The sequence below is a fragment of the Zosterops lateralis genome (assembly GCF_965231275.1).
Source record: "Zosterops lateralis genome assembly, chromosome: 4".
NCBI classification, from domain to species: Eukaryota; Metazoa; Chordata; class Aves; order Passeriformes; family Zosteropidae; genus Zosterops; species Zosterops lateralis.
The window spans coordinates 67,653,554-67,677,050 of record NC_139765.1 but is presented as its reverse complement, the minus strand read 5'-3'; the positions used below and the strand labels follow the sequence as shown (position 1 = coordinate 67,677,050).

Sequence of the window (23,497 nt, the reverse complement as noted above, 5' to 3'; positions counted from 1 at the left end):
AAGGCATGGGCACATTCCTATAACCTTGGAGATCTCACAAGTTCTGGAACTCACAGATCAGAGAAACAGCAGAAGGTGATGTGAAACATTCAGAAGGGAAAAATGTGCTGTAGGGCACAGAAGGAGCCTGTGATGGTGTCAAAACAGAGAGACACAAATTTCAAAACCTAGCTTTGCCCGTTTCCAGGCTGAAGCTGTATAACCAGCTACTCTCCAACACTTCAGAAGTCTCATGTGATTTGCTGGAAAAGAAGGTGTTAAAGGTATATTTCATCTTGTGATTCTGCAAATGCTTTCTGATGTAACTTTGCCCCCATAAATAACCCCCTACACATGGAACTGAGAATCACATTCTCAGGTTATAGCTCCTGATGTGCCAAGTGCCTCTGACTAAAGGGATCTCAGTCCATGGAAAATATCCCTAGAAAATCTTTCCAGACTGATCAGTGTGCTCTTTCACAGTCATTTAAAATAAATCTTTCCTGGCTAATAACTGGAAGGACAGCCATGTGTGTGTATGGGGTAAAACTGCAGGAGCTCTTTGGCAGTCTCAAATTCTCCCTGCTAATGTGGTACTGAGGCTCCTCCTGTGGGGATCAGGGAGAAATACAAAGGATGAAAATACTAGAAATAAGGAGAAAAAGTGGCTGAGGGAGGAAGAGAAACACCAACTAAACACTGAAGGATGAATGAATCACTCAACATCCCTGCCAAATGTATAAAACAAACCCAGTAGCTGTCCTCCTCTTGCTACAAACCCTCAGAAGTTGCTGTTTTATTTCTAAGTAACTTTTCTCCTTTGTGCTTTTTGTTGGAAGCAGTAGCACAGATTCAGGCTGAAATCAAGATCCTGTTGGTTTGGGTCTTTTTACAGGTAAACACAGACAGGTTAATGATGTTGTGTGAGCTCCAGGAAAGCTGTGGCATCCCAGAATTCAGACTTTGCTGCCTCCAGAAAGCAGCACAGAGTTGCTTTGCTGCAGCTCAGGTGTGATTCCTGCCACCCTCTCTGGGAATGGCACTTGCTGTGTCCTCCCAGAGAGGACATACAGCCTGGTCACCATCTTTCCCTGCTCTTGGTTAACACTTCTCCACAGTCCAGGGAGAGGTTTGCACAGTTACTACTCAGACCTACTCAATAAAGCCTTGCAAATTTGGGTTTTCACCAAAACACTTGGTTTGTCATAACCCAGTAGTGACAGCAGTGACCCTGATCCAGGTTGGGATGTGTCATGAGATTTGTCACAGGAGTGGTAATGCACATCCACTCTGGCCCTGTCTGAACTTCTGTTTAGGAGGTTCAGATCTGGGAATAAAACTTGCAGAGGCTGGTCTGTACAACAGTGGAGAGGTAAGGACCAGGCTGTGCAGGAATAGAGAGATAAGGGCCAAATGCCAGGAGGGATTTGGGCATCCCAAATTAAATTTGGCTGGAGCATAGGGGGTTGACAATCAAACCTGTCACGATGAAGAACACTCAGCTGCTGCCATCCCTGAGGGTGGGAAGAGTTTCCTTAGTTGCCCGTTGTTATTTACTCCAGTCTCTGACCAGTAATGAGCTCGGCACTAACTTAATTAGCTAAATTATCAAGTCCTTCATCTGCTTGAGCCCTGGGCGAGGTGGGTTTGGCAGCCAGACTCCTGCACACCTAACACAGACCTGGCCAGGTCCAACAGGAAGGGGAGTTGCAGCTTCTGCTGGTTCCAGACCTCTGAGCCAGGCTGGGACCCCCACCTTTCCCACAGCAGCTTCAACAGTGGGTTCCCATCCAGATCCTGGTGATGGGGCTTTGATTCCCTCCTGGAAAACAATGCCAGGGGAATTCCTGAACCAGCTTAATGCTTAATTTTAGTATCTGAGGTTTTTCTCTTTTTCTTTTTCTTTTTGTTTTCTGTATTCCCAAAGCCACAGATACAGTTCTCTTTCAAGATTTATGGAATGATAGGGGAAAACAGTGAATCTTTCTAAGAAACAAAACATCAATTCCATAGAAATACAGCATAAGCTTACTTAATACTTTTCTTTTTACATCATAGAATGATTTAATTATTTTTAAAAATTTTATTCCATTTCTTATCTTGTAAAAAAGATAAATCAAAGAGAAAACACATCACCAGTGCTTTGTGGACTGCTCACTTTTGCAAATCAGTGGCAAAAATATTTTCTGAAATTCTGTATACTTAAATTTTACTTTCACACATCTTACTGTTCTTAATTGTTCTGCTTTTATTCTCTGGGGCAGACAACTTAGCTCTGCATCAGAGGAAGTCAAGAGCCCAAGAGACGAATTTTAATTAGAAGGCAATCAAACCACCAGATGGCTCTCTGATGTCTTAAATCTACACTTGTGTGAAATAAATTGACTTTTCTTAAAAACAACTCTAGAGTAAATTTTAAACAATGCCCCAAAGCTGAAACATAAAGTAGTTCTGCATAGTTGTGAGAATAATTTGTAGACTCTGAGGCATTTGTCAAAGTGTTTTATTTGTTTAATAAAAAGCATTAATGTTTGAATTACTGGTTGCTTTTGCACTGTGCCCTGTGATCTATTCCCAGTATGGCTGTTATTTGAAAATACTTTCAATGTTTGGGTTTAGTTGTATCAAAATTGCAGAAAATAAACAAAAAATAAGTTAATTCTTCCCAATTTTCAGTTTCAGTGTTGTGTTCAGAATGAGAACAGTGGCAGCTTGTGGTCTGAACCCCCCAGCATTGCAGGATGTGGGATGGGTGTTTCCCAAGTGGGGTGATGAGGGCAGGGGGACGAGATGATCTCCCCAAATCAGTGAGCTATGAAAAGAGGTGGAGCACAGTACAGAAGCAAGGACAAGCTCTGACCATCATCAGTACCCTAACCCAGGAGAGGAAACCTTCATCAGAATGACAGGGCAGAGCAGCTTGGCAGAGAGGAGACCTGGGATGTCTGTAATACCCCACTCACTGTATTGGGACCTGCTGAAATCCCTCATATCTAGTTTTTCTAGGTGGTTGTATTTGTCTTTTCCTGCAGCTGGGGTTCCTCACAGAGTATTTGTGGAACTGCATCTTTATGCCTTTTCCCATCTGTTGTTTGAGGACCTTAGGGCCAAAACCAAAACTTCTTTTTAGTCAGGGGATAAAATGCCAGTTGACTGCAGGGATTCAAAGCTCAGCATCTCACTGGTTTTTCAGTATGGATATTGAAATTTCCCATCTTGCCTTGGCTGGTGGCTCATGTGCCAGCGTGGAGCAGATGCCAGCAGAACTGCACTGTCCCTCCCCAGAGCTGCTGCCCTGCAGTGTTTGCATCTGCTGCTGCAGGAGGGAATATCCTGAACCACGGCTGGCTGTTCAGCAGTGGCTTCAGCTGCTGTCTCTAGTTTGGCAGCTCAGCCTGAGTTTCTAAATGATCTACATTTTTGTGCCTATAAATAACGACGGCAGCAGGAATTGTGACTATTGTGCTGTCCGCCTCTGGAGCAAGCCCAGTCTTGTGATTTCACTGCTCCACCAAGGAGCTGCTGCTTTTTTCTTTTTTTTTTTTTTTTGCAGTCTCTGCATGGCATTTCAGCCTGATCTTTTATGGGGGTCTTGGTCTCAGGGTGGCCAAGAGGGCCTGTGCAGAAACCCTGGGTCCCAGGGTGGGTCTAACGCTGCAGGTACAACCTTATTGCAGCAGCAATGCCATTTTCTCTGCTGGGTCAGGTTTGTGGTGGTTTCTGTGTGGACATGCACAGCATGATTGTGTGATGAACACATCAGACTCTTTGAGGCCCAGAACATGGAGCTTCTTGTACTCAACCCAAGGGATGTCTGTTCTGGTGAGCTGAGATGTTTTGGGATGTGGTTGTTATTCTACAACAATATTGTTAATCCATTATATTGTCAGTGTCTGCTTGAGTCTGAAAACACATTAATTAATATCGTCTTTTTCCTGGGTGACCATGTCCTTAAGGATTCTGAACCATAGAAAAAATTTTAATAATGCAGCCCTGTTCTGCATCTTCAAATAGGGCTTCAGGCAGCTCTGAAACTCAAGTTCAGCTGTTTTTGTGTCAGAACTCTCAGCCTTGGGAGCACTGGGCTATGAGGCATTGCCTTGTGGGAGGGTTGGGCGCCTCTACATTCAGGTGGCACTTAAGGCAGGACCTTGCAGCACAACAACAATAAAAACAATTATTAAAAAACCCCCAAACCATAAAAAAATCAGCTCCATTTTTGCAATAAATAGTTTATTTTAATGGAGTATTATACAGAGGTGCTTTTAATATACTGGAATAGCACTGTAACAAAAAGCACTTTAACAAGGGGTTTCCAGCCTGGTGCTTAACAGCTGCAACAGGGGAAACATTTGGCATTTCTGTTTTCCTAACCTCCTGAGAACACACCAGAGAGATTCCTCTTAATTGAACCCTTAAACTTTTAATGCAGTCCCTGGACTGATATGTATTTGCCCTATGTTTTATTTAGCTATTAAATGGTTGACTAAGGCCTTTAGTTGGCCTATTAAACTGAATTGATGACATTTTAATATTGCACAGGGAATACCACAGGCCAAATAGAAAACAGACATCTGTGGCACTGAGAGGGGTCAATCCTGGCACTGGGCTGAGGACCTGGACCAGGGAGCAGAGCTCTTACAACCAGAGCAGCAGAAATAACACAGCAAGAGCAGGAGAGCATTTTCATCAGTGGCTTTGGATGTTCATACCTGGCAATAACTCATTATTTAAGGGCTGCCTAAAGCACTTTATAAATCATCAGTGTGAAATCTGTTTTCCATCCTGGTCTGTAGCACACTATGAGAATGAATGGCTTCTTCCATTGCATAAATACACCTGGTTTTCCTGCTGGAGACACGGGCACACTCTGGCTACAAAGCCAAACTCAAAACTCATGACTTTTCCTTTCGTTGTGGAAGACGTGGACTAAGATTACCATCTCATAAAAACATTACAGGATGAACATATTTCTTAAAAGGATTAATCTGTCTCCCTACAAAGGTTAAGGGAACAACTGACATTCACTTTAATGGGCCCTGTTACTGTTCCATGACATTGGCATCCATATGACACTTGCAGTGCTGAGGAAGTGTTAAGGTGCTGAGGGAGTCTTGAGTTATTTTCTGAAAGGTGGAATATTTTCAGAAGGAAGTATGGAAAACATCCTGTGGTTTAGGGCACTTTACAAAAGTTGGATCTGTTGACTTCATTTCTCTCTCCTCTCTTACATCTGGAACAGGGAGCAGAGCTCATGCCCCAAGTCCTGGGAGCTTTGCTGCTCACAATTATACACCTTGACCTGCTGGCAGCAGCAGCACCTGGTTTATCCAAACCCCAATTCCCTCTCCAAGGACCTAAGTCCCTTTTCAGAGTCATCCTTCACTGCCTTGCCCAAGATTGCAGAGGAAATGTGTGGCAGAGCAAATGTTAAAGGCAGATCCCCAAGGTGAAGCTCTTGCCTTGGCCATGCCTTTGTGTTTGTACAGGAATGCAGTGATCCTGAATATCTCACACCTCCCATCCACTGGCACCAGAATTCTGGGGGGAATTGTGGGGTTGTGTGGTAGTTTTTATATTGTGAGTACTAGATGTAAAAACTGTAATTTTTTTGCCATGTCTGGTGTTAGGGAAACTTTGCTTGGTACACAGGCAACCAAAGATTACCTGATAGCAGAGAAGTCACAGTGTGTAGCTGTGCATATTTACTCTCTTAGCACTTTGTTTTGGTCTCTTCTTTTGGACCAGTGGAGTAGCAGTTCACTGACTTGAATGCATTGGCTTAGGGAGACACAGTGCCTGGACTGAGAGCACTGACTTTTAAAATCATTTTCTGTTTTCAATCTCTGAATCCCTCTCATGCAGAAAAGCAGTTGCACTGATAATTTTATTCTAATACTTGTGCATCAGTGTGCAGGCTCCAAGGTGGTGGGAGGCAACAGCTTGAGAGAAGTAAGGACCATAAAAAAGCTCTCTCATGGGTTAGATGCACATACAGGGCATAGATTCTTAAAATAAATAAATAAATAAATAAATAAATATTAAAAAAAGTTAAAATAGTGGTATTCTTCAGCTAAGTGCGTTGGGCATCATTTTTCAGATGCTGTTGCCAAAATCTGGACACTCAGGATTGCTGTGCAGGGCTGATGAGCACTGTAGTCAAAGTCTGCATTTCATTTTTGTCCACGAGTTTTTGCAATGTGCTTTGACTACCGTATTAGGGAAAAAAACCACCAAACCTGTGTCCATCTGTTTTATTAACTCCCTAATGTTCTTAGTATATAAATCACACATCCCAGGGTTATATTTGCTAGATTATTTTTCAGGTTTGGTCAGTTTGGGATGGAGAAAAATGTTTTGATTTTAATTTTCAGATTTCTGTATGTTTAACATACACAACAGGTGCTTAGGAGCCAGGATTGGAGATATTGGGATGATTCAGGGCCTAGGAGTATCCCTATGAAATGGAAAAGGAAGATGACAAACTTATTTTTTTAAGTCACTGCTGAATCCATGAAATTGTGAGGTTGTGTACTTTTGTCAGCAGGAATGCCCAGGATCTTAACAGATCCTGTACTGACCAAATTAAGTAGACTGCAATTAACTGTTAATGCCAAGGATTCCCTATGGGGTGGACTGAGCTGTTGAGGGGGCAGTTCAGACCAGCTCAGCACAACCCTTTGGACCCTCCAGAAGTGGGATAAGGCCTCAAACCACTTGTGCTGGCATGTGGCTCATCTGTAACCAGCATTCCTGGCAGAAAACTCCCCCCTTGGAGTCCTGTCCTGCCCTGGGCCTCCCCAGGAGCAGGGCTGGGAGAAGCAATTCCAGGGCTGCAGCCTGAAGCTGTTGCAGTTTTACAGCTTGTGTTTCTGATGTTGCTTGGGGCTTGCTCGTGAATGGGATTTTACAGGGCAGTTTAAGTATGAAATGTGAAACATGGGGAAATTTTGTATCCTTTACCATCCCCAGGGGGTAGGGCTCAGGGAAGAACTTTGCACAGAGCATGGCTAACAGGAGGCATTGACAAGGTTTCTTTGAGGCTTTGGGATAATCCTGTTGGATGCTTTGGAAGCTGGGGAACCTGAGGGGAATGAGGTCCCTGTCTTTACTTTTTGCCCACTCTGCCTCAGGGTGGGGTTTACCAGGAGCTGCCTTTGGGGTGCCACTCCTGGGAGAGGGATTTTTAGGATCCCTGTCGTGTGGGATGGGCAGGAGTGTCACTGCGCTCTGCCCCAGCAGATAACCCAAGTGTTTGCTGTGAGACAGAGAAGTCTCTGAAGAGCACTTTTGGTGCTGGATGTAGCTCCCACAGATTTCTGCATGTGGGACAGTCTGGTTAAGCTTTTCTCCATTTTCCCAGCTAACTGTGATTATTTGTTGTATCAATCATGGGTTTACTTTCTGCAAACATAAGCTTTTACAGCTTGTCACTAATCCATCCATTAGAAATTATTACAGAAGTAGACAAGGCAATTGTAACACAAACTCCTAAAATATTGAGCATGACCTGTGAGGGTTGGCTTCTTGGCATCGATTCACTCTTCTGTCTTGAAAATAAAATTACTGTGGAGCTACTTGGGTTGATTAACGAAGAAATAGCTGGAGCCTTGCATTTTCTGTGTCAAGGAAAATGTAAAGTGTTAGAATAGATGGCAGCCTTGGAGCAATAATGTATAAATGGATATTTAAAATCTCTCCCCAGGCCAAGGGACAGTCCCAGTAAAAACCAGAATGCCTGGCAGTTGTCCAGCCTGATTTGTTAAGACACAGGAGCAAATAGCTGCCATTAAAAAAAAAAACAGAATCATAAAATCTTCCCACTTTTTCTGTAGTCCTCATTATTAACATGAGCATGTGTCTGTTTTCATCTCTCTGATTATATTCTTGGAAATTGTCTCTGTGATGAATTGATGATTTCCATTAGAAACATCTCCATAGCCTGGACTAAAACAGACACCAGCAAGGCAATAATTGAAGAATTATTAAAATAAACCCTGGGGCACATATGTGTTATGTAGGACATTCCGGAAACTTTCTCTTCTGTGAGCTCTGCTCCTACCTCATCTTTTAACAAATACTTGCCTTCCTGGAAGGTTGGGGTTTATTTCATTCTAAAGGCAATAAACTCACCTATTGCACATAATAAAAGCAGTAAATCTGTGGCTGTGGTACCTGGGTTCAGTGCCAGGCAGCCAACACAGACTGAGCAAGCACGGGGTGTTGGTAGGATCTCCCTTTCTGCCCTCTCCATGCCCAGCTGGTTTCCCTCATGATTTCCCAGCATTTTTGGAGGCTGTCCTTTCTGCTGACCAGGTTTGCCTGTGTTTCATTTGCTGCTGGTGGTGCCTCATTCCTCCCATCTCTCCTGGGGATGCCATGGACAGCATTTCCTTGAGGAGCTCATCCCATGGTAGCTGAAGAGCAGGAATCCCACGAGCCATCCCGTTTCACATGCCTGAATTCTAAGAGGTTTTTTGAGAGTATCAAGAATTAGGACCAGATGCTTTTTTTTTTTTTTTTTTTTTTAAGAAACTGCCTCTTTTGTACATCATAAATCTTCCCTCAAGGCCGTGAGAGAATCTCTGTGCTGCCCACCCTCCAGCCAAACCACAATAAATCAGCGGGTCCTGCTGGTCCCTGCTGTGCCTTATCTGTGCAAAGGGCTCAGCTTGGAAATTAGCTGCTGTTAGTGGGAGAGGGCAGCTGGCCATCTGCAAATAAACATGGGGCTTTAGTAGCCTGTGCTGTTCCTGGCCTGTCAGCCACACACAAGCAGCATCCTGGACCCACTCACTTTGTGCACAGAGGGAGCTGGGAAGGAAGGGGTGATGTGAAAATTTGGGGTTCATACGTGGGTGAAAGCCTCAGGTGGGACATATCAAGGAGACCTCAGCAATTGTGAGTTGCAATGGGGCTGGAGCAGTGGGATTTAGACCAGTGTGTTTGCCATAAACTGCTTTTGACAGGTTTGATCTGGCTGTGTATGTGGCCCATCCTCACTCACCATGGCCTGTGCCTGCTGTCCCCACTGACTGGGCAGGGAGATGAATCAATTTATGTACAATCCTTAGGGTTTCCAAATTCAATACCTATTTCTCCTGTTCTTTCAGTGACATTACAAAGTGCCCTCTTGAAACAGAATTTACTGGCTAAATATATAGTATTGCTCTTAACAGTCCTGAAAGTTTTATTTAGCTGAGATTGCATCCAAGCCATAAGAACTTAGATTGATGTGTCTCCACATCGCTCAAAATTGCAGAAATTCACTCTTCACTGCAGAAAACAAGAAAATCTTGATTGAACAGCAGTGAGATAAACTCACAAGATGAAGTAGAGTGATTAAATGGTGTTGAGAAGTGGGTAATTGGAAACTGTATATTCTGTTTAGGTTTTATTTGATTCAATTCTGAAATACAGGTACCTAGTACAGGTCAATATCCTGTCCAGGAACAGCTTGCTCATTATTGACCATATTTAAGTGAAGATACTTAACATGGAAATTAAATATTCCAAATGAAGAACTGGAAATGAGCATCACTCGGCTTCCAGTTAGCTCTTCTCAATGGATACCTTCTCAGGTGGCTTTTGAATAAAACTGTTTTGGAGAGAAACTTCAGAGAGAAGCAAAAAGAATGAGGTTACCAAAACCTAAATAGAGTAAACTTTCTGTAATACAACTAAAGAGTCTGCAGGCAGTGTTCAAATGGGTCCAGTGACAGAAGATCTGAAATTATCATTGGAAAAAACCCTCAGTGTAATTAGTCAATGTGTGTAATTAACTACTGGACAAAGCAGATAAGGGATTAGTGGTATCTTCTAAGTCAAGCCTGTCTACACTGCTAAATGATAGTCTTTTGTCCAGCCAGGAGCAATGGATCAGAGGCAAAAATTGTACTGTCTTTGTTTTGTCTGGGGTCAGATTAGATTATCATAATGGCTTTAAAATCTATGAATCTGTCATATTTGATTTTAAGTGAATGAATCAAAAGACTCCCTTAATGTAGGTATGCACATTCAGACCAGAGCTGAGTGAATAATTCAATTATTAATTTGATGAGCACAAACATAAGAACATGAATGCAGTTTCATTGGGTCATACCAAAGATTCCTCTCTTCCAGGATGGCTCTTCAGATGACAGAGGCTTTTGTCTTAAATCCACCACCTGCTAATTCCATTAGGTCCCTCATTTCTCATCTACGGTGTGAAATAGTTCTTTATATTTCCCTTGTCCATGTTCCATCCTTCTCATGAATGGTTTAGTGGTGGACTTGGCAGTGCTGGGTTAATGGTCAGACTTGGTGATCTTAGAGGTCTTTTCCAGCCTAAATAATTCCATGTTTCTGTGGATCTATGATGCTGTGAAGTGTTCTCCTCTGCCATCTCTTCTTTGTAAAACACGTTCTCTCCATTCACAGAGAAGCTCTCTGGTCCTGCCTGCTTTTCCTCTCTGTATTTCCCCAAGTTTGGTTATGCTTTTGGCCAAAGCATCTTGAGGACTCTTGCCATAAAGATCATCAAGGTGGGGTTTGTCTAAATGAACACAGAAATAAACATTTCTGCTCCTCACACCCTGGCCATGTTCCCTCCCTTGTGCTGGCTGAGGGAGAGGAGTGTGGTAGTTCTCATGCAGGTGCTTACTGTCTAGACATGCAAGATTTGTTGAGATGAATTTGTCAAAAGTACTGAAAGTGGGAGTGTCCCATGGATGTTTAGGAGGACAAATTAATTTCTGTTTGGCAGTCATTTTTCTCCTGAACTTTCTGCTTGATTTTTCATGGCCACAGGGTTTTTCAAGGAGTTATCCTTGATAACTCCAACATATATTTCAACTCCAGTGTATATTTCCTGCTATTTATAGAAATTGTATATTCTGAAATAGTGCATATAAAATAAAATGGGGTTTTCCTTGTTCTTGAGTTACTTGCACATTTCTTAAGAAATACTTCATTATAAGCAATTAGAATTCCAAAGCTTTCTTTATGAATTCTCTTGACACTCAAAAGTTGGAGAACACAATTTTAAATATATACATTGTTGTTGCAACAGTCTGATAAAACAAGATACCTATATAATGTAGAGTTAAGCTGGTCTGTTTGGTTTTAATATTTAGCTCCCAATTTATTGTTTCTACAAACTGCTTGGCAAGTTGGTATTTGCAACAATATATCTTAACCAATTGACAGCATTTCTCCTCTTTTTTTGGTTCAAAATAAATTTTCCAGGGTTGTATTTCTCTAGGACAGAGGGATGGCTCGATGCTGTAAATCCTACAGATAAGCTGAAAAAAGTGTAGAATTTATGTGAGATACAAGGGATATAAGGATCTTCAAAGTTCTTTTTGCACTGAGACAAGTATTAGTCAATACTGTCTTTACACTGGCTATTTCTATGATATCTGCCTGCAAACTTACTTGTGAGAAAGCAAGTGGAAAACAAGTCAGTCTCAGAAAAAGGAATATACACACCACCCCAAATTTCTATTAAATGTATTTCACCGAAAATCTGGGCTGTTTAGGCTCCAGCTGAGCATGACTTTATTGCATTTTTCCCTGCTCCTTTTCATTATTTAGGACAATTCTCAGTGCTGAATTCACCTTATATTTCAAAATTGTTTACTATGCATTGCGTAATTTACAGTATCCATTTTCAATTGCATCAGTTTTCATTATTTTTAGGTCTGTTCTTCCTAGTTAATGCTGGCAGGACATCGAGGTTGGTTTCCATTGGGAAACAAGTCAGAAGGAAAATAAACCAAACCTATTAGTGCTGAAACATGACCTAGTTTTAAATTGTTGTCAGGTGAGGAATCTCCTCCAGATTTTAACTATCCACTTATTTTATGGAGAGATGGAGGAATAAGACAGCAGTTAGGAAATACATTGTTCCAGCTCTCAGATAGTGGAAAATGTATTTTGAGCAGTGGTTTGCCTACAGAGCTGTACTTTTCTGTTTCCTAGAAGCAAAGTGAAAAAGATTGAGGCAACAAGATCACATATATATATGTATATACAAGGAGCAAGAGTGGGCTGATTTACTGACATCCCACAGAAGGAAGTGAATAAACCAGTGAGCAATTTCTTCTTTTAAAAACTATGCTTTTGAGATATTTAATACATACTGTGTATTTTTTAATGACATTTTTTAAAATGCTGGGTTTTTTTTCACTGAATACACTGATTGCAGAGATGTGGTGATATCAAACTGTTGACTGACACAGGTAAAAGTCACCACTGCTGAGCTTCAGCTTTGCCTTTCCATTTCATGCAGAACCATGAAGATAAACAGGCTGAAGGGCCAACCTCTGTCATAGATTCATGGAATAGTTTGGGTTGAAGGGACCTCAAAGGTCACCCAGTCCAACCCTCCTGCAATAAGCAGGGACAGCTTCAGCTACGTTAGGTTGCTCAGAGCTTTGTCCAATGTAACCTTTCATGTTTCCAGGGATGGGACATCCACCACCAGTCTGGGCAACCTGTGGCAATGTCTCACCACCCTCCTCAGGTCCTTTTTCATGAGCCCACTTGAGTGTGATCCACCTGCTAATCCTGAAATGATCTATTGATTCCTGTGGAGGTGCCAATCAAACTATAGGAGCTCAGAAGAGTGGAAAAAAGGATGTGCCCATCTTCTGCACATCATGATGTTTGCAGACCTCAGCAGAGTGCTGGAAAAATGAAATTTTGCTATGATATTTCTTAGGATTTGACTGCATGGTGGTGTTTCCAGTGGAAGCACTGTTTTCTTTCCTGTGCCTCATAATGAGGGAGTGTTGCTGTCTTTGGCAGGTCCCACATCTCCTCCATGCACCACTGCCTTGGGGGGATGAGTATAGACAGGAGCAAGTGGCCTGCTGGCATTTGAAGGGCTGTAATAAGCTGTCACTCAGAACAATATAATCACAAAAGACTTAAAACCCTGATGTCCTTTGTCATTTGGTTGCCCTTGGTTCAGTTACACTTTTTACAGCTGATGGGACCAGGGGAAATTCTGAATATCATGTTGAGTCTTTGCATACGGAATAAAAATTTGAATAAAACAAGACAGCACTGACCTTGAAGAATCATGGACCTCAAAAGATCTCTGCAGTAGGGATTCTGTGAAGGAAAATGCTGTCTCCAAAGATTTTAACTGCCAAAGTATATTACATCCCTGAGTAGAGCTTTCCAGAGACTGAACAGTCTTGCCCCAGTGGAAAGAGAGGTCTGTTCTCCAAAGCACAATCTCACTACAGCTGCTCAGCAAATGTCACATAAAACTTTTAATGCAGGGGGAAAATTAGTTAGTTTGCTCAGTTTGGTTCAGAAAATGGCCACAGCATTTTTGCCCAATTGTTTCCCAAACAACTCCTCAGGGTGGGAAGCAGCCCTTTGGAGCAGCAATCACCACAGTGGTGAAAGGGCTGAAAAACCAGAATAAATACCATGGCAATATTGCATTGCATTTCTCTACACAGCCTGGAAGGAGGTTGTAATGAGGTGGGATCTCTTCTCCCAGGAGACTGTTGATAGTTCAAGATGAAATGGCCTCATGTTGCACCAGGGAAGGTTTGGGTTGGATATGAGGAAAATTTTCTTTGCTCAAAGGGTGGTCAAGCACTGGAACAAGCTGTCCAGTGAAGTGGTGGAGTTGCTATCCCAGAAAGTGTTCAAAAAGGGAGTTCATGTAGCATTTCAGAGTATGTTTTACTGGGCATGGTGGTATACTTGAGGTTCTTGAAGATCTTTTCCAGCCTGAATGACTCTGTGATTGAACAGCACTATCAAAGGAGAGGGTGCTAACATCTATCCATCCCTCCCTGTCATATGCACACATCTGCATTCTAGAAAAATAAGCCAGAACTAATCCTGTGTCCTTTCTTTGGTGGCCTTGGAGCATATATTTAAGTTACCAGCACATTTTAAGCTGGGTGATTTAAAGACACAATAACAAGGAAAGTCCTCACCTTTTTCAAGCTGTGTGTATTTTATGATGTGCTGATAATGAGAAAGCCAGGGCAGTTTTCTGACATATTAACTGAATAAAGCAAATCTCTGTAGGCCACACAGTAATTCTGTAGCAATATCTGTCCCTGCCTGATTAACACCCTAGATTATTGGTATAAGGAGAATTTTCATCACGTACTTCTATTTGCAAGAGGTCAGACTACATAATCATAATATTCCTTTCTGGGTCTAAAATCTATTCATCTGTTTACTCATTTTCCTTTTATGTGTTGCTTGGTTTGAACAATGAGATGAGGGTGGCCAATTTCTCTTTCCTTTAGAACACCACATTGGTCAGGTTTGCTTTCTGGTTCTCAAGCAGTTTTCACAATGCAGAGGAAGTTTAAAGCCAAACAGAAAAGCCCTCCATTAAAAACAAAATACATCTTAAAAATGGAAGTATTTGTGTTAATAAGAATTCCTTCATTAGAGAAATGTAATACTCAAAGGCAGAACTTTTCAGGAATAGTCCCTTCAGTCTTATCTCCTCCTCACACTTCAGCTTCATGCTGAGTTCTGTGCTGGTACTGATTTATATTGTAGGAAACTCTGAATGGGTAACTTCTGATCAATAAGTTGCTCACAATTATGGGGTAGTCCTCATATTTAACTTGCTTTTCATACTGTCCTGAAGGCTTCCTGCTCCAATTTCTGAAACCAGTCCTCTTTTTGTTTAGCATCCCTAATGTGCAAGTTTAAACAGTATTAGTGAATCCCCAGGGATGTGTCTGCCTTTGCAGGGTGATTCTTCTAAGCCAGCATGATGTGTGGTGCCTTGGTGACTTGTCCAGTGGGTCATGACTTGAACTGCATGGAAGCATCAGGTGAACTTAACACCCTTCTGGAGGGAAATGCCAACAAGCTCTGAATAGCTTTGCTGAGATTCTTCATGTAAATCCACCACTGATGAGTTCATCAATAAGACTCCTGATAAGAAGCAATTAAACTGTCAAGCGGTAAATGATCCAGAGCAATTCCAGCCTGTAGTACAAAAGAGGCAGAAAAGCATCAATGTTTTGCCAAACGGCAAAAAAGTCAAAGTGATATTTCAAAGGGTGTTATTTTTCAATCTCCTGAAACAAGCAGAAAGGTTCCTATACTCAGTAACAGCGGGGGATGCAGGGGTGAAGAAATGAGAGGATTTATGCGTACACACAGAGAGTCCCACCAAGAGAAAGAAAGAGTAACATGAATATATTAATATGACTAACTTATTTTTAATTCCAGTGTTTATTTTTGTATTTATTTACCTGAAGGCTAACATATGTAGGGATGTCCCCCACCAGGCAGCCCTGCTGAGGTGACAGTCTGGCAGGTACCTGGTACCGTGACCTGCCATGTGCGGGTGCAGGTTTCACTTTGCTGGCAAAACCACCAGAAATTCAGAGACATGGGCTCTTGTTTTCTGTTTATGAGTTTAGGGCCTTAAATTACAGGGGAGTTTTTGTTCTGTTCTCATTTTTCATCAAGGTACTTCTTTGAAACTTTGCTTGAAAAAAGCTTGATAATCCCCTTCACCTGAAACATGGGCTGTTTTCTTTTTGTTTTCCAGTTTGGCTCTTTCCTGATGAACTGACGGTGAAATGGGTTAATGTAAAGGGAAGGTGTAGTAGTAATGCTGAAATGTTTCCTCATCTGTCACAAGTTACATCTGTGAATTAGAAATTGCACAAATATGTAAAACTGTAGTGTCAAGGACTGACACCAGTCCTTGAACAGAGCCTGAGTAATTACTAGGTCACAGTTAGAGTGACCACTCCTTTGCCTCTAATGAGCATTGCAAGGTCTTGCAGGATCCTTTTTTAACTGTCTGTGCAGGGTGTTCAGCCAACAGTGTACACACTGAGAGCCAATTAAAAAGGTAGTTCATCCATGTACAAAACCATTGGTATTTCCAAAGGTTTTTGAAACCTGTCCTAAACCGAGTGCTGAAGGTTTAGATCTGCATTTAAACATCAAACTGGGAAGAAACAAGAGGCAAAACCCCCAAATCCTGTCAGGAAAATAAAAGGTTATAAATATAACCGTAGGAATTTATACTTCATCACCAGGATAGGTCCTCTGAAAGATTTGTATCATCTGCATGATCAATACATGAAGTCTCCTTAATGAAACACTAGATCCAGAAGCTTTTGTCTCAGGAAACCCTGGAAACAGCGTGCAGTCTGTGTTTCCCCAGTGGAATTGCAGATAATGTCTCTTTTATCGTATGGTCAAGTTGGGTTCTATTGTCCCTCCTCAAACTGGGTGTTAATGGAATCACATCCTGGCTTGTACCAGCAACAGTGTGGCCAGCAGGACCAGGGCAGTGACTGCCCCCTGTACTGGGCACTGGTGAGGTCTCCTCTCAAATCCTATTTCCTTTCACCTCAAATGTTTGTTCTGGCCTTTTTCATGTGGCTAGTCAGTAATATGTACTAAAGGCATGTAGCCTTGGGTAAAAGATACAGTAGGAGTTAAACTATTCATATTTACGGCTGGGTTTGGTTGTGGGTTTTTTAAATTCTAAACTAAATTATTCTTCTGGTCATTGTTTTGAATTTGTTTCCTATTGCTGGAGGCAGGCAAGGCATATGCTGGGGTGTCCATGTGCCGTGGGGACTCTTCTGCAAGGAGAGAAGGGCTTTTCTCTTGCTGCTTGGAGAAGCAGGGAAAAGCCACTGCTCAGTGGCTGAGCAAGGAACAAGAGAGCCACACATGTTCCATCCAGGCAGTCCCAGCAGACACATCCATACAGAAGAGGCAGTTGTTGTTGCTTTGCTGAGTTTTGCCCAACTCTGAGTCCCTAGGCAGGGCTGATGCTGCTCTGGATCACAACATGACACTTGAGCTGCTCCAGAGTTAAATGCTTTCCAAGTACCTGAACTTGGCTAGTTGTCCTTTGACTTTTTCTGTGCTGGGAACCAAGATTGAAATCATCAGGGGGAAAAGGTTCCTTCTGCTGTCGTTTGTGTGTCCAGCTCCATGAGCCAGTGCCAGCAGGAGCAGTCCTCTAATTTCCACTAATGAGAAATCCCTCCTACCCTCTCTTTCTGGACAGAAAATTCTGTCTTAAATTTCTTTAAGACAAAGAACTAATTCTGCTCTTACTGCCTGCAGTTTCAATTCTACCTCAAAATTGCCATAGAGAGAGCAAAGCTGGATGGTGCCATTAAAAAGAAAATAATTATTCCAGTGTATTAAAGACTGGAACAAATTTCAGCAGCGCTTTGTGAGTGCCCAGGTCTGCTCAGAGCAGATGCCAAGTCCCATCTCAGCAGGGCAGAGGGGGCTGGGATCAAGACCAGCAAACAGGCCACATCACCACCATGAGTTTAGAGCTCAGATGTTCTCCCACAGCTTCTTTTGCTGGTTTGCTCCTGTAAAAGCACTGACTTCTGTCAGCTCTTGGGCTCCATGCAGGGAGCAGCATTCCCAATGACATTACAGTTGGGTTAACCCTATCTTGGAGGAGAAAAGCCATAAGGACTCGAGCGCTGTATGGAAAGTAGCCATGGCCTTGGGTGCTGAGTTGAAGAGCATCCTGGGGAGGTGGTCCTCAGCCAGGAATCTTGCCCACAGCAGGGACACTCTGGAGGTGAGTGCAAACATGTAATGCACCATAACATGGAGTCACCACACTGATAAATAGGAGCACAAGACCCTTGACTCTCTGCATGTACCTGGGATGCTGTCAGTGTTCTCAAAAAGTAAGTGCTGCAAATGTAAGGGCTGCTCCTCCTGAGTCCTTGGATTAAGCTTTGGTTTGCAGTGCATCATTTAAGAGTTTGCAAATATTTTCCGTGTGTTGAAATAAAATTATAAACAGATTGAGCCCGGGTACAGTAGATCCACTGGACTAAGTCTAAGAAAAGCTTTCAGTTAAAGAATTAGGCTTAAGGGGGATGGGGAGTGAGCTGGCATGGAGAGAAATTCTGTCAATTTAGTGAAAAATATTTTGTGGAAATGTACTCTCTCCAAAGATCGAAGGAGAGTTTCCTTGTGCAGGAAAGCACATGATGTAAATTGGTACCTACTAAAGCAGTCCATTGCTTGAATGGAACAAAAGTAACAGTATGAAACTGCAAAACAGCACACACTGCATTTTCATGGGGAAATGTGCCATATTCAGTGATATTAATTACTCTGTGGGCTCAATTTTCAGTGCAATCAATCCACAGAGAACAAAGGGACTGCAAGGGAAATATAAAAAGGCAGTCAGCTAATAGGAGTCTTATTCAATAAAGTTGTATCTGCCTTCAGTGAGCAGTGAGGGTGAGGTGTATCTGTTCTCCCTTGGCAGGGCACAGGATGGGCTGGGCAGTGGGTATAGGGCAAACAGGGGTTTGGAGCAGCACTCTGTGTATTTGCACATATGTGAATATATAAATACATATATGTGAGAAATACAACTCCTGTTTCAAGAAACTAGGAAAGAAGGCGGTTTAATTCAGGCTGCTGGTGGACTTCAGACCCTGCATGAACTTCAGCTTTCCTGCAGTTTCAGTCTAGTGCCAGTATGTTAGTAAGCCATTTGTTTTGTTTGCCTAGCACTTAATAGAAGGATTAACTAGTTTCTTTCTTTTTCTTCCAAGGTTGCTTTTAATTTTCAAAGCTGAATGTGTTCATTTTTAGTGGTGGCATTCTCTCCCATTTAGGCTCCAAACTTCCCTAGGAAGTGACTTCATGTTATTATTCAGGCAGATTATTGCCTGGAGTGGCTGAATTACCTAGTGTTCGTGTAATGGCAAGCTCTCAGTCCATATGCATTTAATGACTGTAATCATTTGTTATTTTCCCTTTATTAGGTTTGTTTTTAAAGAAAGTTTTACTGTGCCATTTATGATATGCTAAGTGGTGCAACTTGCTGAAGAAACATATCTCATACATTTTATTTTTAATGGGTTTTGCTTGCTAAAATGGAAATTTTTTATTTACCCTAGTAGGGCAGTTTTTTGCTGACAGTTTTATTATTTCAATTACTCAGACATTTCTTTCCTCTTTTGTTTCCTCAGATACTCCTCCAGGGAGTTTTAATGTGCCATTCTTTATTTGAGATTGGGTTCAGAAAGTGTTATTTCTAGCAAGGCAGGGAAAAAGTGCAATACAGCAGACATTAAATAGTGGGATGTCAAGGTTTTTATTTTCTTTCTTCTTTGAGTTGTGGAATCCTTTCCTCATTTGTGTCATCTGGTGATTTATTGCACTGATAATCTGTGTTCCTCATCAATAACTGTCTCCTACCAGTGCCAGGCAGAGGATGTGCTCTGCCTAAAGAGCTTATGACTGCAGATAAATGAACATACATGTGTGAGTAAAGGAGGGGACCTCTGAGAGCATTTAAAATTGTCAGATGTGCAGTCTACTTTAATAAACTAATGCTCTATAGGTAGTGGCAACAACTCCTGAATGCATTTCAGTTGCTATTGAGGAAAGAATGGGACCATTCCTCCAGGGTAAACCCCAAGCCTTGGTCAGTGGAAAAGTGAACCCCAAGAGATGATAAAATGTGGAAGTATAGCCTGAGTGGGCCAGCAGCAGCAGATGGAACTGCCTATGCAAAGTTCTCTAGGGTGGGACAGCATGGAAAGCAGGGTCTGCTCCCCTGACTCTTGCTGGGATATGGTCATGATTCCCTCTGCTAGTGCTAATGAGTCTTTGACCACTCTCTGATGTGTGATAGATTTTATTTTCCATTGTAGCATGACCAGTCCTTGGAGAAAATCAAACTTAATTCATAGAATCATAAAATATGCTGAATTGGAAGGGACCCATCAGGATCATTGAGTCCAACTGGCCCTGCACAGGACACCCCGACCACACCCTGTGCCTGAGACCATTGTCCAAATGCTTTTGAACTCTGTCAGGCTCAGTGCTGTGACCACTGCCCTGAGGAACCTGTTCCAGTGCCCAACCACCCTCTGGGTGAAGAAGCTTTTTTTGATATGCCACTTAAACCTCCCCTGACTCAGCTTCAGGCCATTCCCTCAGGTCCTGTCACTGATCAACAGAGAAAAGACCAGTGCCTGCCCCTTCATTGCCCCTCACGAGCACAATAAGGTCTTCCCTCAGTCTCCTCCAGGCTGACCAGACCAAGTGACCTAAGCCCCTACACATGATGTTTCCCTTCCAGACTCTTCATTATCCTCGTAGCCACCCTTGGGGCAGCAGGGGAGCCCCAGAGCTGCAGGCAGATCTGCTCTGTGGCTGCCTGTGTCTAGTGCATGGCCTTGACCACCCTTCAATGATACAGAAAGGCCATTACAAAGCACATCCTCACTCTCCTGCTTCCCTTTGTGCTTTCCAGAGTGTCTGGGGGAGAACTCTTTGACCGCATTGTGGAGAAGGGGTTCTACACAGAGAAGGACGCCAGCACTCTGATCCGGCAGGTCCTGGACGCCGTGTACTACCTGCACCGCATGGGCATCGTGCACAGGGACCTCAAGGTACAGCCAACAGCACCACTGGGGGCCCTGGGCAGTGTCAGTGAAGGCTGTGTTGTTGTGTGAGTCTAACAAACACCTGTACCCCAAGGCTGGATGTTTTTTTACCCAAGGAGAGGTGCCCCAAAGCCTCCCCATGTAATTGGTTTTAATGAGGATTCTGCAGTCTAGGCAGTTGCAGTGGGAGTTTTGCACATGTGATGTGGGGAAAAGCCATTGAGACCCAAAATGTTTCATTAAGGTAGAAACCCCATCTAACCTGAAGTGTCATCTCAGTTCACTGCTGTATTTTGCAGGTTTGCTGTGCTATATTGTCGAGGTTTGAAAGCAAAATGAGTGAGAGGCTTCAAGTCAGAAATACAATTTAATAAGAAGAAAGGAAAAAAAGTAAAATAAAATAAATTAAATGCAATAATACAAAAGACCACTGACAAAGTCAGAATACAACCTGAGCAGAGTGATGGAAGCAGTCCAGATGAGGTGCTCTTCCTGAAGCAGTGATCCTGTAGAAAGGTCTGGTAGCTCTGGTCCTCTGGGAATCCAGTGGGTAAGGGCTGCTTGTACTGTCCCAAATCCCAGATTATATCCAGGTGAGAATGCTTGGCTCCTCCCCCTGGGCAGAGCATCTCACAATGGGATGATGAGTTGTGAAGTGGGTCCTTGATGGCCCATTAAACAGAGATAATTCGTGGAGGGAGTTACCTGTGAGTCATGGGCAAGGCACTGATGGGCCATTAACAGAAGACAGCCCAGAGGGAGGGGACCTGAGAAAACACTGCTCCAACAATTGAATTCAACAGTTCATGAAGATGGTGGTAGAATATTTAGTGCACATATTATACTACAATCCAAGACATATAATTACTTTTATTTAGTAATAACTGGTAACAATAGTGAGGGAAAGTTGAGTGATTTCCTATCATTTGGAGAAGTGTTTTTGGAGACACTGTTAACAGCAAGGGCTCTTCTAAGGACCATATTGTCACATCTAAACCTCTCAGCTTTTCAGGTAAAAAAATCCCTAAACATTGTTGTTTTACTGTTTTCTTCTAGTATCTTAAACTGTCATTAAGACAAACAGGAAGGCTTGGATTTGACAGCACTTTAGTGTTCTCAATAATGAATTAGCAGAAAATACTATAAAAAAATGCAAATTTCAAAAGAAAGCTGTGGCTTCCATTTCTGAGCTAGTTAATTCTGCCAAATTTTACTGCCAGAAATGAAGACTTCAGTGATGGAAATAACACCTCTGGTTGTATTTTGGAGGGATGCTCCGAACAGGAGTTTCCTTGGATGTTGAGGCAGAGCTTGGATTTTCCCCCTGTAAAGAGAGTGGAATTTGGCTACATGTTATGAGCCTTATATAAGCCTTATAAAAAGGCTTAAGGAACATTAATAGAGTCAAGAGGCACTGCAGTCCAGTCCAGACAGTTCCAAATAATGGGTTTCCTGTGAGGAGACACTGGTTAGGCTTCTGTCTTCTACAGTCTCCACATCTTGCCCTCAGCCCCTGCTGGAGTACATAGAAACATTCTTCACATTTATAAGAGCTCCACAGAATTCCAGTATGGAAGTGCTGTATTTTAACATGACCTTCTTGCTCCCAAATTCAACTTTTAGGAAATAACTTCAGGCTTCTTTCTGCCCCCAGCATTTTTGGAGTGAGGTCCAAGACCTCTTAATTCACATATTCTATTGTACAAGATCTTGGTATTCTTGTATTTATAATCTAAAATAGGTTATACCTCTCATTTTAAAAAATAATCTTATTTTAAAATTTCTGTAATAAAATATGGGATCTGGTGATTTAGGAATTAAATTCATGTACAAATTACTTTCAGAGTTTATGTAAGGCCAAGCTGATTTTAGATCAAACCAACCTTCTCCAGTGGTATTTTGTAGCAAAGAGTAGCTCTTTTTCTCTCTTTTGTTTGCAGGTTTTTGTCAGCACCATATCAATTGTCAAAATGACTCATAAAATATAGTATATGAGGAACACCTGCTGTGAATTTCTGTTAGCAAAAAACACACCATGATGAGAAAAACAGGGATATAATAAGGCTTTTTATCATCTCAAAATATCAAAATAAGTGTAAGGCTCAAAATGAAACTCTGGGAAAGAATCCACTCTACAAAAAATGCAACCCATGAAACATGTATAACAATTATTTATTGTAATTATGTTTTTATTCAGATACCAAAATAGTACTTGGTGTAGCTGGTAAAAGCAGGTCTGGGCTCCAAGTCTCTAATCTAAGTAATGCAACAGCAGATTAGAAGAGATGGCAGCAGGTGATGTCTGGGGAAGTCCATGATGCACAAAAGGACTGAAAGGCTCAAGCAGCCCCACTTGGTACAGAGCCACCTTGTTAAAGATTTCTGAATTAACCAGCTTGAGGAAACAGAATTCTTTTAAACAAATGTGGGTTTCTTGGCCTTACTAAATATGACTATGTGGGAACCTGAGGTGATTTAGCAGAAATTGTTAGGAAACAACTGCTTTTCCCTTTATTCCAAGTCTCCCAACCCTTCAGCAGATCACAAGGGGAGTAGTGAAAATTAGGAGTGACTCCAGCCTAGGACAGAACATGGCATGAAACTGTAGTCCCTAAAACAGTCCCTTAAAGTCAGATTAAAGCACTGGGCTTGCAAGGTATCATGAAAAGGAAATATAAATGGTACAACTACAAATTTATTTTTAGGAATCGAAACAATTCCCTTTTTACCTCAGCCCTGCTGGCCCACAGCTGTGGCTTGCAGATCCTCTGATGGCCATTGTGTCCCATGTTTCCACATGCCCCATAGATAAAGCCATCATTTACTGCTGGGGCTGGGGAGCCAGGAAATGCTTTAACCTCCTGAATGGGGACATCACCCTCCAGCACTCCTCCATCCCCCCTTTCCCCAGAGCAGATGGAGAAGGGAATGTGGATGCTGGTGCTGCTGAAGTGCAGTTTCTCCTCCTTACAAATCCAAGCTTGGATGTGTCCCAGGGAGTCTGAGGATGTTGTGTGGCTGCAGCTGCTCCTCACCATTTCCTGGAGCACTCAGCAGGCTGCGTGTCAGCCTTTGTGCCAGCTTTGAGCAAAGGGCTCCACCAAGGCTGTTGG

General features: G+C 42.4%; 1 protein-coding gene across 1 annotated transcript in view; it reads left to right on the top strand.

Moving 5' to 3' along the window:
- Window positions 1–23,497, top strand: part of CAMK1D (calcium/calmodulin dependent protein kinase ID) — a 118,120-nt gene that overhangs the window by 54,807 nt on the left and 39,816 nt on the right. Inside the window, exon 3 of the mRNA XM_083858760.1 lies at window positions 20,252–20,390. Within this exon, the coding sequence (XP_083714886.1) occupies window positions 20,252–20,390 (139 nt within the window). The remainder of the gene's footprint in view (window positions 1–20,251; window positions 20,391–23,497) is intronic.